At 41.3% G+C, this 14505-nt stretch overlaps 1 protein-coding gene across 1 annotated transcript; it reads right to left on the minus strand.

Annotated features, from left to right (window-relative positions):
* Nucleotides 1-1271: 1271 nt before the first annotated feature.
* On the minus strand, nucleotides 1272-11256 carry RBBP9 (RB binding protein 9, serine hydrolase). The gene is made up of 5 exons (XM_012780032.3): nucleotides 11080-11256; nucleotides 9776-9818; nucleotides 8548-8653; nucleotides 5382-5467; nucleotides 1272-4970 (listed from the first exon to the last, which is right to left on the minus strand). The coding sequence occupies exons 1-5, from the start codon at nucleotides 11176-11178 to the stop codon at nucleotides 4744-4746; spliced, it is 561 nt and encodes a 186-aa protein (XP_012635486.3). The 5' UTR covers nucleotides 11179-11256; the 3' UTR covers nucleotides 1272-4743.
* Nucleotides 11257-14505: the final 3249 nt, after the last annotated feature.

Genomic DNA, 14505 nt, shown 5'->3' on the forward strand with positions numbered 1-14505 from the left:
TCAAGTAATAAATATATATAAGATAGAGAAGGACAAATCCTTCCCAAAGGAGCCTGAAACTACAGAGGGTTTCTCTTCTACCCCAGTGACAGCTGGAATGATAACAACGTCTGTACTTCCTGGGACTTGGCCTATCGAAGAGGCATTAGTTTTATTTAATAAGAAAACTGAGCTTAGAGAAGAGTTAAAAATGGGGAGATGGAACCAGCAATTTTTCTTTCTACTTTTTTTTTTTTGAGACAGTCTTGCTCTGTTGCCTGGACTAGAGTGCAGTGGCATCATCATAACTCACAGCAACCTCAAACTCCTAGGCAGGAACAATTCTGCCTCAGCCTCCCCAGTAGCTGGGACTACAGGGGCACACCACAATGCCTGGCTGATTTTTCCATTTTTAGTAGAGATGGGCCCTTGTTCTTGCATAGGATCATCTCAAACTCCTGGCTTCAAGCAATCCTCCCGCCTCAGCCTCCCAGAGTGCTAGGATTACAGGGGTGAGCTATTGTGCCCGGCCCAGCATATCTTTTAAATACAGACTTTGTATTATGTCTTTTTTTTTTTTTTGAGACAGAGTCTCGCTTTGTTGCCCAGGCCAGAGTGAGCGCCATGGCATCAGCCTAGCTCACAGCAACCTCAAACTCCTGGGCTCAGGCAATCCTTCTGCCTCAGCCTCCCAAGTAGCTGGGACTACAGGCATGCACCACTATGCCCGGCTAATTTTTTCTATATATATTAGTTGGCCAATTCATTTCTTTCTATTTATAGTAGACATGGGGTCTTGCTCTTGCTCAGGCTGGTTTTGAACTCCTGACCTCAAGCAATCCGCCCACCTGGGCCTCCCAGAGTGCTAGGATTACAGGCTTGTATTATGTCTTAATAGCCAGAGATTGATTTTTAGAGCTGAATCAATGGCTAAACAAAAGTGTTCGTTGCTTCACTGGAATAAAGAGATCCTTTCAACTTTTTCCCCATAGCATATTTTTAATTCTGAATATTAACTGAAGGAGACAAGACACAACGATACAGCACCTCTGATGAATAGTTAATTGGATTGTTTATCCTACAGGGATGAAGTGACCAAAACAAACTGGGGGGGTTGGAGACTCATGACAACACCAAAAAAATCAAATTACAAATGAAGTCCTAGTATTTAAAGCTGGTTTCCATCTAGTATTAGGTATTTTGCTCACCTGAGAATGGATATTCCCCAGAATCTATTGAGGTTTCTCTATGTTTGATGATCCACAGAGAATCGAACATAGAAATCTCGAGAGTCCATGATTATAAGGTTTTTAATGAATAGTTTATGTGAATTTTCCCATGAAACTCCCCTAATCTTAGTTGGCGATGAGTAAATTTTACAGACCTGTGATTTTGACAGTGATCAACTAAGCAAACTAGTGAAAAAAGTAATTTCAAATTGAGTCACTTTTACTGTGAACTGTTGTTCATTATTGGATGGTGAGTGAGGAAAGAATATAAAATACATGGCCTAGACCAGTGCTGACCAGTAGAGCTTTCTATAATAATGGAAATATATCTACTGTCTGTCCAATAAGGTAACCACTAGCCACTAGTGGCTATTGAACACTTTAATATGACAAGTTTGACTGGAGAACTGAATTTTTAATTTTATTGCTACCTGTGGCTATTGATTACTGTATTAGACAGCAAAGCTCAACAATCATATAGGTCTATCTTAATTACTTTTATAGGAATGAAGAATATCAGAATTATTTCTCAATTTGTATATTTTTTTATTTCTATGGAGGGAAAAGACAACAAAGTTTTATGAACTGTTATTATGTGTATAAGTAAGTTTTTTAAAGAAAGGATTTCAGAAAACAAGGCAGAGAGTAACACAATTACTAATTTCCAAATAATTCAAATAGAATCAAACTTTGATCATAAATTTGGCCAAATCAGTGCAGAACAGCCTTTTAAAGAACGTCATTATACAACTGATATATTTAATTTGCTTGTCACTAGCCAAATAAGTTGTTTTAAGTCTTAATTATTTTTAATTATAAAAGTAATACATATTCAGTGTAACAAATTCAAATAATCTCCAGGTAGATAAAAATCCAATGGGGACATCTACCACATTGTACCTACCAAAATTCCCATTCCCCAAAGAAAATTGCTGTTATAAATTTAGAGTATCTTTCTTGACTTTTTTCTTTGTCTAAGGACATTTAAAAATCAAAAGACTTTGGGTTTTAAATGATGGCTCTGAATCCCCTGTAGGCATAAATAGTGTGGGAAATCACATTTCTGCAGCAAACGCAGGTTTTGCAACCAAGTGTGAATCACTGGAAATTATTTGAAGTAATACTTAAGGATCATAGTCAAAAAATGTTGGAAAATGAAAAGGGTTTTTTTTTTTTTTTTTGGCTGGGCAAGGTGGCTCACGCCTATAATCCCTAACACTTTGGGAAGCTGGGGCAGGAGGATTGCTTGAGGCCAGGAGTTTGAGATCAGCCTGGGCAACAGCAAGACTCGATTTTGACAAAAAATTTAAAAAATTAGCCAGGCATGTTGGTGCCTGCCTGTAGTCCCAGCTACTCAGGAGGCTGTGGTGGGAGGATTACTCCAGCCTAGGAATTTGAGGCTACAGTGAGCTAGGATCACACCACGGCACTCTAGCCTGGGCAACAGAGTGAGACCCTATCTCTTAAAAAAAAGAAAAAAAGAGTTTTTTTCAAGGGAGTAGCATCAGAGAAAGAGTCATGGAATGTTGCTTGAAAGAGCCTCTTTAAAGGAGAAATTAAAAGGTTGAACTCTACAGAACAAAATGTGAAGTATGGAAAGGTTATTTTAAAAAACACTTAAGATTTTGTAACAAAATCTCAATTGTTCCCATGATTTCATTCTTTGACATTATATTCATTTTCATTTTCTTAGGCTTTTCACAAACTTTATAGAGAATCCTCTAAAAATCCCTGGCTAAGTAAATGCTTATAGCCAACGTTACAAATGGAGGGCCTAGATTTTTGTTTGTCTTATAGTTTTTATAATTTTTTTAATTTACATTGTTGTTGCCAACTAACATATCCATATGTATATGGATTGGATATAATTCATATAATACATATGGATTGTATATACATACATACCGTGTTTCCCTGAAAGTAAGACCTACCCATAAAATCCTGCCCTAGCAGGATTTCTAAGCATTTGCACAATATAAGCCCTACCCTGAAAATAAGACCTAGTGATGGGTGTGGCTACGCAGCGGATCTGCACAACCCATGCATTTCCCATGCATTTAGTCGCAGAGCGGTAAAGAAGACTAGCAGCCCTTCTCATCTGGCCCAACGTGACAGCTACTGTCACAGAGGTGACAGGAAAGGTGCGGGCAGCCCCACCAAGGTTGGCTCCCCCTTCAGGTTGCAGCCATCCTGTGAAAGCTGCAAGCAGAGGCTTTGAGGGGAAAATAACACATTCCCTGAAAATAAGCCCTACAGTGTCTTCTTGAGGAGAAATAAATATAAGACCCTGTCTTAATTTCGGGGAAACATGGTATATATTCCCAAAATTTAAAAAAACTGTATTAAGATTTCTTCCCATAAAAAATCAGAAAATTGGCAACACCTTGCCCCATTTCCACATGGCAACAATTTAGGGTACAAGCTTACCACATGGCCCTGATCCCACCACTCTTGTGTTATACAAATCTAGTCTGTTGTGCCCATACTATGTGTATGTGTGTACGTTGTATTCATATGTGTGTGTATATATACAAATATATTTTTTTATATATATGTGGGGGAGAGGGGCAGGTGCAGTGGCTCATGCCTGTAATCCTAACACTCTAGAGGTTGAGGTGGGAGGATTGCTTGAGGTCAGGAGTTTGAGACCAGCTCTGAGCAAAAGTGAGACTCTGTCTCTACTCAAAATAGAAAAAAATCAGCCGGGCATGTTGGCATGTGACTATAGTCCCAGCTTCTCGGGAGGCTGAGGCAGTAGGATTGCTTGAGCCCAGGAGTTAGAGGTTGCGGTGAGCTACAATGATGCCACTGCACTCTACCAAGGGCAACAGAGTGAGACTCTGTCTCAACAAAAAGAGTAAGAAAAAAGTATGTGTATATGTATATATATGTGTGTGTTGTATATATATGTGTGTATATATGTGTATGTGTGTATATGTGTGTGTGTATGCTATGCTTCTTCCCACCTGATTGAGCAGACCATTGACTCAGCATCCTTACATATCAGTCTTTCTCTGCATGTTTGAAGAACTAAAGGGGCAGGTATCAAAGGTAAAGGCCCTAGTCTAGGTTTAATATCCTAGGCCAACTTGAAACAGCAGCAGTTTTGAGCTCTATGCCAACACTCCGGACCTTTAGTCATGTTTTCTTTCCCCAATAAAATAGAAAGTTTTATTTCAAAGAGGAAAATAGTGAAATATCTACAATGACATGAAGCCTATTTAGTTTTATTCTGAAATAGGATCAGGAAACCTGGGTTCTGTTTCCAACTTAATTCACTTTGGATAGAGAAGGGTGGTAAAGCTTACGTCCCTTAGCAAATGGGGAAAATATTGCTATAGTTCATAGCAATTTGGGGAGATTTAGACTCTGTGGAAAATGGAAATGCTATTTGTAATTTAGATTGAATGTTAAAACTTGTATTTGTTTTTCAGGCACTTTTGGAACTTAACTAGATGTTTTATGTATCTAGTAATCATCTGATCATAGATACTATTACTGTACCCCTATATTGGGATGCAAAATAGCAATCATTCTATGCTGGTACTTTGAGCAAAGACTTTACCACATTAATTAGTTCATGAAACTCTGTGTTCTGAAAGTGACCACGGTCAGTGAATTTGCACAATTTGGCTTCCAACCTATCAGCCACTTCTTGCTGTTCCTTCCTGGGAAGGAAAGGGTCATCAGTGGAGCCAAACTGCACAATGTGATGGCAGTTAGCCTTGATCTTCTCCCACTGCCAGGGGCGGCTGAAGTATCCTATGGGGGGAAAAATAACCTATCAGTGTCGAAGGATACTCTCCATGCTAGATATTTTAAAATATCTAGTGGGGACCCTTGCAGAGATACAAAGGATCAGGGCCTAAGTGTGAGATAGAAGCACTTCTTTTGTTTTCAAATCTGTAGGGCTCAATACCATAGCTACTTGTGAAGAGGGAGCATATGACTCAAATAAAACCAGGCCTGTAGGGTTCAATTCTATATTATGAGTCAGAAAGAGGTCTACCACCTCTCAAAGGGCCTAACTTATATCCAAGGATGGATGGTAAATCTTTCTTATATGCTATTAGATTTTTCAGCCTATCTGAATGACAGTACTGTTTTATAACCTGAGCAGACAGCCCCACATCTAGGGGAGGGCATCTCTGGGGTTTCTGTCTTCATACTTACCGCTTGCACGCTCATTTTCATCCCCCAAGTCTGATGTGTATGCAGACACTAACACAATAGCATATACTCGATGTGTTTCTGCATACCTAGAGAGAGAAAAATAATGTCAGCTGATATGTAACATTAAATATTATCTCTAAAAAGTCAATAAACCACTTAAAAACTCATTTTGATGTAGCCTGCAAAAAGCATGTGCTATATATGCTGTTGAGGTTAATATGAAAAATAGCAAGGAAACTGCAGAACTACAAGCCCAATCTTGGCTACCTGATGAGCTCCTACTCATTTTTCAAGGTAGTCCAAACCTCTTTTGCAATCCTTTCTTAATAAACAAAAAAAAGTATAATTATTCTCTTTCATGTGTGCATTCATCCACCTTTAGTATGCATCAGTGCTATTTGGTTGGTTAACATGTAGATTCCCAGGCTCAGCCCCAGAGCACCTACCTGATTCAGAGGGTTGTGAATGAGGCCTGGGGATCTGCATTTTAAGGCATGATACCTCCTCTAACCCAGGTGACTTCAATGCAGGTGGTCTTTGAACCATATTTTAAGAAATACTGGGCTGGGCGTGGTAGTTCACCTCCTAGCATTCTGGGAAGCTGAGGTATGCGGATCACTTGAGGTCAGGAGTTTGAAACCAGCCTAAGCAAGAATGAGACCCCCCATCTCTACTAAAAAAAAAAAAATAATAATTGGCTAACTAAAAATATATAGAAAAAAATTAGTCGAGCATGGTGGCACATGCCTGTAGTCCCAGCTACTGGGGAGGCTGAGGCAGAAGGATCGCTTGAGCCCCCAGGAGTTTGAGGTTGCTATGAGCTAGGCTGACGCCACAGCACTCTAGCCCAGGCAACAGAGTGAGACTCTGTCTCAAAAAAAAAAAAAAAAAGAAAGAAAGAAAGAAATACTGCACCATACCAGAAATGTACCTCTATTTCCACAATACAATGCATTATTTATTTGTGTTGCATTACATCTCCCTCAGTAAATCGTCAGTCCCATAAGGGCAGACATCAGTCTTACTGATCTTTTTGTCCTGGTGCTTAGTACAGTCCCCGACAAGTAGACACCCGGCTAACTATTTACAGACAGTACACTCCCCTCAGCAAAGACTAGGCTAAGGAAAGTCATGGCGCAATAATAGTTTCAAGAGGCCTTTGTGCCTGGAAAGATTTGGGTTAGTATTTTGTTCTTGGGTCTGCACTCTTTGCCCCCAACCATTTATTTTGAAAAATATCGAACCTACACAAAAGTTGAAAGAACAAAAAGCATCTAGATTCATTAAGTTTGCCACATTTCTCCCTTACTTTAGCATGTATCGCCTAAGAACAAGGCCGTACCCTTATACAGCTACAGTACCATTATCACATCTAATAAATTTAACACTGATACAGTAATACATCTGTATTTATTTTTCTCCAATTATACCAAAAATGTCCTTTAAAACTTTTAAAATCCTAGACCCAGTCAAAGATCATGCATTGCATTTGGTTTCCATGACTCTTTAGTCACTTTTAAATCTTTCTTTTCAATGACACTGACATGAAGAGTTTAGGCCAGTTGTCTTACATACTGTCCCTTACACTGGATTACTTGTTGCCTCACAAATAGACTGAAGATACACATTTCTGGCAAGGACACTAACTACATAGGTGATGTTGTGTCACTCCCACTCCATTACATCACAGGACATGTGAGGTCAGTCTGTCCCATTATTGGTAAGATTAAGTTTGATCACTTCCTTAGGGTGGTATCGACTAGATCTCTCCATTGTAAAGGCACAATTTCTCTTTTGTGATAAGTAATCTGTAGTGTGGTTGGTCCTCTGTGATGTGTCAGTTTCCTGTTCCCCTACAGACTTAACCGGATGGTTTTGGCATCCATTTTTCTCCTTGTCTCCCTCAACTTTAGAAGTCAATTCTTAGAAGGTTGCTAACAATCCTGCAGTAAGTTCAAGGGTCTTTAAAAGAAGGTACATCTTTACTAGCCAGTGGCTTGAGAAAAATTCAACTGGCCTTGAGTTGGGACAGATTTCAGCAATAAAGGGATCTCTTCATTTTCCAGATAACCCCTGGCAGCTTATAAATATCCCTTACACTATGACTGTACCATAATATTGTAGTTCCATGCTGAAAAGCATTATTCTTCTCTTAGCTTTGATCAGTGTGGCTGAAAGGTTATGGAATTCGGCATGGTTCCCTGACATGCAATTCATTTGACATCCTGAGTGACTGCTTGGGACAAATAAAAATTATTATCCTTTGTCATTCAGCCTAGCAAATATGGAAGAAACTCAACGCTTATAGGCTTATTCAACCAGCTAAGTCCTGAGCTTTATAAGTATAAAGGAGGTTCTAGGGTCACTTACCAGGAAAATTAAAAAAAAAAAAAAAAAAAAAAAAAGGGAAAAAAAGGATAAAGGAGGAGATATGTGATGTTCTAATAGGAAGCATCATGGTTGTGTCCATGAATCCTAAGGACTGGGGGTTGCAGGTAACAGCCCTCATCCTCCAACAAATACTTATTGAGCATCTACCACATGCCAGGCTCTCTAGACACTGAGCTATCAGCATCCCAGTGAACAAAGCCTCACCCTCAGGGAGCTTGCATTCTATTGGCAGGAGACAGACAAAAAATAAACAGGATGTCAGCTGGTGAAATGTGCTATAGATAATAAGATATACAGGAGATGGGAGCCAATAGGGCAAGGCTACTGTTTCATACGGAGTGACTAGAGAAGGCCTCACCAGAAGTGGATATTTGAGCAGAGGCTTCAAGAGGCCATGTGGGTGTCTCAGGATACAGTGTCCCAGGTAGAAAGGTGAGAGAATGTAGGTACGTATACTTGGCATGTTCCAGGAACTGCAATGAGGTCAGTAGACCTGGCTGGGAGCAGAGAAGGGGAGATGGTAGGGACAGCATTAGAGCTGAGTAATGGAAATCCGCTGGGGTTTGGAGCTGCTTTTTCTTTAAAAGGATCACTGCATCCCAGTATGAGCAATAATTTTTTTCAATCCACTTGCAAAACTAGGAAGCTATTAGGACAGATTATGTTACCACTTTTGAGGTCAGCACTGTTCCTTTGGCAATAGAAACCTAAGGTATTTCCCAAGCAAGCATGGCTGGAGCCCATGAAGGGGGTGGCAGTTAAACAAGGATCCCACCTCATGGCCGCAATGGCCCCAGAGCTGTGGCCGATGATGATGGTCTTCTCATCACAATGCAGTTCTGTCTCCATGAACGGCAGCCAGATGCTCTCTCGAGCTGTAACTGAGGTTCAGGGTAATGAAAAAGTCTGTCATTGGATAGGGACAGTCTCAATCTAACGCTGCCCTACCTTGTTAACAGATGACTATTCAATACTTCACAGCTTTTAAAACTGCACAACCACAATAGGAAACAGGGCTGTTTTAACAGAGCCAAAGATTTATGTGTTGCTCTTTGAAAGACCCAAATCTGTAGTTTTAGTAAACAGTTTTACCTTTATGTTCTACCATGCTTTTGTAGGCAATACCGAGGAAATAATAAAATATACCTCTGAAGCTTTAATGTAAACTTTCAAACTTTAAACAAAAAACAACTCTTGGCCGGGCGCTGTGGCTCACGCCTGTAATCCTAGCACTCTGGGAGGCCGAGGCGGGCAGATTGCTCGAGGTCAGGAGTTCGAAACCAGCCTGAGCAAGAGTGAGACCCCGTCTCTACTATAAATTAAAAAAGAAATTAATTGGCCAACTATTATATATAGAAAAAAATTAGCCGGGCATGGTGGCGCATGGCTGTAGTCCCAGCTACTCGGGAGGCTGAGGCAGGAAGATCACCTGAGCCCAGGAGATTGAGGTTGCTGTGAGCTAGGCTGACGCCACAGCACTCACTCTAGCCTGGGCAACAAAGTGAGACTCTGTCTCCAAAAAAAAAAAAAAAAAAACTCTTGACAACATTCTGTCTAAAATTCATGTACATTATATTCTTTCTTTCTAAAAAAGAGATTCTTGAGGCAAGACATGGGCACACCCAAAACAAAAGTGGCACTATTATATTTTTAAATACTAGGATCTCAAAGGGATGCTGTAAAGTTTGATCATATCTCTGGCCTTAAATTTAACATCCACAAATTTGCCTGAAAATACTCATATACTTATAGAAGGGAAAATCAAGTTGCTGCAAAGTTGAAAATTACATTTTACCAAACCCATGTGCTTTTCTTGATCCTCACTAGAATTTTCCATGTTTTTTGATTTATACCCTCCTCCCCAAGCTACACGCCTTATTCATTCTTAAGTTTATATTCATTTTTGGCTTCTCCACTATGATATTCTCCTGTTCTCTACCACATAAATGGTAATATCAAAACCCAACAAGATGAGGCTATTTAAAAATAAGTTTAAAACTTACTTGGGTCAGGCATGTTTTTAGCCAAACACTGGAAACCAGGTATCTATGATATGAGGGGGGAAAAAAAGCTATAATAAAGAGCTTCATTACAACTAAATACTTTGCCATTAAGAAATGAGAAACCTGATATGATCTTTACCAATTCAATAAGTATTTGCTTATGAAACAAAGTGGGTTAAGTGCTACTGGATTACACATGGATGTACAATCCCTCCTCATAAACTCCATCTGTATTCTATAACCGGCCAGCTCTGCTGATCTCTATACAGAGAGACCTATATCTGCATTTGTACATCTATATTTGTCTCTACAGCCTGTATCTACAGAGAAGCATGAACAAATGTGTTCTAGTCAGAGTGGCCCAGAGCCAAGCAGATTCTGTGCCAGGGAGAAGGTAAAACGTGGTACGGAAATGTGGTACAGAAATCTGGAGACCCCATCCTCTTGGAAGCACCAGCCCTGACCTTTTTGGTTTGTAGCTCTAACCATGGTTTTCAGCCACAACTCTGAAATTCTATTCCAGAGACCTACTCTAGAGGACAGCAACCCAGGAAGCCAATTTGTCACCTGGTTATAGAAGAGGGTTAAAAAAATAAATGTTTTTCACCAAACTGATGCTAAAAAAAAAAAAAACAAACCAAAATCAAGACTCACAAGACAACCTACAGTAGCCATTTTTATAAAGCTCACAAAGAAGCCAAATTGAACAGTATATTGTTTAAAGGATACATTCACAGGTTTTAAGAGTATTTTAATTTTAAAAAGAGAAGCAGATGAAAAACACAAATTTCAGGATGGCAGGGGGATGGGAGGGGGGAGACATACAGGTTGTTTGGAAGACAATGCATTGGTAATGTTCTAGATTTTAGTTTGGGGATTCACTACATTATGCTTCATAATTTACACACATATTACATCCTTTGCATATGTTAAATATTACATATTTAATTTTAAAAAAATCTGAAGCAAGAAGCAATGAAGATAGATGTATTAATAACATTATCTGGGAAGTCCCAAATTCGAACCGACTTCAGATACCGGGAAGGGTGGGGGACTCGGTCTCTGTAGTCGTACAAAGTGGTTCCTTTTACTCTAACGACTGAACCCTCAAGAGAAGTCTTCCAGGCAATTTTATCAACTGAAATTACGACCCCTTAGTTCTAGAGTTTGAGAGAGGACAGCAGGGGAGAAGAATGAAAACACACAAGGCTTCGCGGGAGGGGGGCGGACTCCCGTTCAAACTCCAGTCCTCCCTCCCTGTGCTCCAGGCTGACTTGCCAGAGCAGCCGGGCCCGGGCTCTTACCTGCTCCAGCTGCTTCTTCACCCAGCCATACCAGCCGTGGGTGGCCACATCCCCGCCTCCGTTCCCGGGGACGATCACTGCCTTGCTGGGAGAAGCCATGAGTGCGGAGCGGAGACCCGGGCGGCAGCAGGTCCTGCGGCGCCCAGAGCCACGCCTGCAGGGGCTGGGGGCCGCGCGGCCTTCTGGGAACTGTAGTTCCGGGACACACCAGGCCGGCTCCGGACTCCTGGAGGGGGGCGGAGCTCAGGTGGCGACCAGGCCCTGTTTTCCGGTACCAGGCTGTGGCCCAAGGGTTGGGGACGATAGTCTTAGAGGTGTATCCACACCTTCATAGAGGTGGGCGGAAGGGTACGTGTGCTCTTATAAATGGGAACGAACAAGACAGTGGCTCTTTTTCCTTGCTTCTCCGTGGACTTATTCACTCCCTATGGCAGGCGTGATGTAGCACCTGATGTTGTGAAACACTCCCGATCAGTGTAGTTTTTGAACAGGCACCTGTACAGCAGTGATAGACTTGCCCGTCCACCACGTTCTTTAGCAAGAGCAAGACAAGGCGAGCGGATCCCTCAAGGTCAGGAGTTCGAAAACAGCCTGAGCAAGAGCGAGACCCCGTCTCTACTAAAAATAGAAACAAATTAATTCACCAACCAAAAATATATAGAAAAAATTAGCCAGGCATGGTGGCGCATGCCTGTAGTCCCAGCTACTTGGGAGGCTGAGGCAAAAGGATCGCTTGAGCCCAGAAGTTTGAGGTTGCTGTGAGCTAGGCTGATGCCACAGCACTCTAGGCTGGGCACCAGAGTGAGACTCTGTCTCAAAAAAAAAAAAAAAAAAGAGATCGTCCTGCCTCAGCCTCCCTAGTAACTGGGACTACAGGTGAGTACCACCCCATGCCCACCTAATTTTTTCTATTTTTAGTAGAGGTGGGTTCTGGCTCTTGCTCAGGCTGGTCTTGAACTCTTGAGCTCAAGCAATCCTCCCACCTCGGCCTCCCAGAGTGCTAGGATTACAGGTGTAAGCCACCACACCCGGCCAATAAAGGTGTTTAAAATTAAAAATAAAACATACAGAGGCATTCCTATACCCAATGGGTTGTTTGCTTGGTGAGTTTTAGTTCAAGAAACACGATACTCCCTTAACAGGAACTGTGGGCTGAAAAAGGATCTCTTTCCTTAAGATTCAGTTAGATCTTCCTTCTAGGAGGAGGAAAAAAAAGGCAATGGCATTAACTCTCACCTTTCTCACACTGTATGTGCCAATAATGATTGCAGAGATTATAACTACACATAAATCCACCTTGTTTTCTACTTTTTATCTATCATATAAGCATTTGCTGAGCTTGTCATTATCACAAAAGAAATAGCTTTGGTTTCAAAACTTAATTATGAATTTTTTAAAATCTTAAAATGCACCTTCATATCTGATTCATCATTTGCTAATATTGAAAGAGCTGTTCTCAGGAACTTGCTGAGGCAATTTCAATCTTTCTAAAGGGTCCAACCACCCTCCACTGAGGCCCTTCATCTCAAAAATCTTACTCTGCCTGAATTTTTCTTTTCAGGTCAGTAGCTCTTCTATAGGAAGTTTGTATGTAACACTTTAAACTCACTGTCCAAACCTAGTCTCCCCTCATCTGTAGTTACTTTGCATTTCTTCCACTGTTTTTGTTTGCTTATTGTTTGTTTGATTTTTGTTTTTACCACCTTGGGGAGAAGGAAGGTCAAAGGAAAGTGGCTTCAAATTCATGATGGACACATGCGAGTTCATTAGGAAAGGAAGGGAGGTGAAGAGGTTTCTTGGCAGAGAGGAGGACATGAAAAAGGCACAAAGATAATAAACAGCATATGTGGGCTGGGAAGGGTGGTGTTTCATGCTATAGGATTGAGGTCTGTAGATCATGGGGGCCCTTGTGTAGCACAAGGGGCCTGTACTTTATCCTGTGAGGATTGGGAAAACTATGTAGAGTTTTATGTAAGAGAATGTCAGCCGGGTTGGTGGCTCATGCCTGTAATCCTAGCACTCTGGGAGGCTGAGGCAGGAGGATTGTTCAAGGTCAGAAGTTCAAAACCAGCCTGAGCAAGAGTGAGACCCTATCTCTACTAAAAAAGAAAGATCAAGATGATTCTACCTTGCCAAAAAAAAAAAAAAAAAAGAAAGAAAGAAAGAAAGAAAGAAAGAAAGAAAGAAAGAAAGAAAGAAAGAAAGAAAAAAAGAAAGAAAGAAAGAAAGTAGCCAAAGAACTAAAAATATGGCCATGGTGGCACATGCCTGTAGTCTCAGCTACTCAGGAGCTTGAGGTTGCTGTGAGCTAGGCTGATGCCACGGCACTCTAGCCTGGGCAACAGAGTGAGACTCTGTCTCTAAATAAATATAAATAAGAGAATGTCAGAGTCAGATTGTGATTTATAAAAATCTATCCAGTAATGTGATTTTTGGTTCTGGCAAAATTCAGGCAAAGAAATCATTTGAGAAACTGTTGCAATAATACAATGAGAGAGGGAGAGTGCGTGCACTAAGCAGTTTTCATCTCTAAGAGTGCCTAAACTTGAGAAATATTTAGAATAACAAATTGACAGGACCAAGTAATTCATTGTTAGCTTCAAGGGGGAGGTGTCAGGTACAAGGAAGGGCCAGTGATAACTCTCTAGTTTCTGGACTGCAGAACTGAGAAGAGAATGGTATCTCCAAGAGAAATAGAGTACAAGAGGCAGAAGGTTAGTTGGGAACTGGAGGAAAGATGAATTCAATTTAGGACATGCTGAGATTGAGATGCCCAAGAATACCCAGTGATATCTGCAGGACAGTTCTCCAGATGGCCTTAGACTGATCCAGCTCTCCTCCCTTTCTTGCTTGTAGTTCTAAAGCAGGCGTCCTCAAACTATCATCTGCCGACCACATGCCGCCCGCCTAGGACATTCATCTGGCCCCCTGGGTGTTTTTGCTGTAGCTGCCTTTCCTGCTTAGCAGCCCACTGGTCCCGGGCCCACAGTGCATACTCTCCAATGGTCTTAGGGACAGTGAACTGGCCCTCTGTTTAAAAAGTTTGAGGACCCCTGTTCTAAAGACTAACTGTATAATATTCTGGGAATACATAAGGAAGAACTGGCCAGACCAGCCTAGGCTCTGTTCCAGCCCCCCCCTAAAAACAGGATGTCCTTCGTGCTTTAGCTCAGCATATCATGTTCCCCCCCAGGGTCTAAAACCCAGGGCAGGCTGCTTTCCAGGTCCCTCAGCTGCATGGTTCAAATAGGCATGCAGAGATGAGACTCCACCTGCACTGTGCAGCTTTCCTGAACCTTGAGGGACCAGCTCATCATGAATCCTAGGCTTCTGCCATCTTCATTTAACTTGTGTATGTGAGTGTTTTCTATAAAAGTGCAGCCCAAGATTCAGTGGATGGAAGTGGTAACCAGTGCATAGTGAATC

This window comes from Microcebus murinus, chromosome 16 (genome assembly GCF_040939455.1).
Source record: "Microcebus murinus isolate Inina chromosome 16, M.murinus_Inina_mat1.0, whole genome shotgun sequence".
Lineage (NCBI taxonomy): Eukaryota > Metazoa > Chordata > Mammalia > Primates > Cheirogaleidae > Microcebus > Microcebus murinus.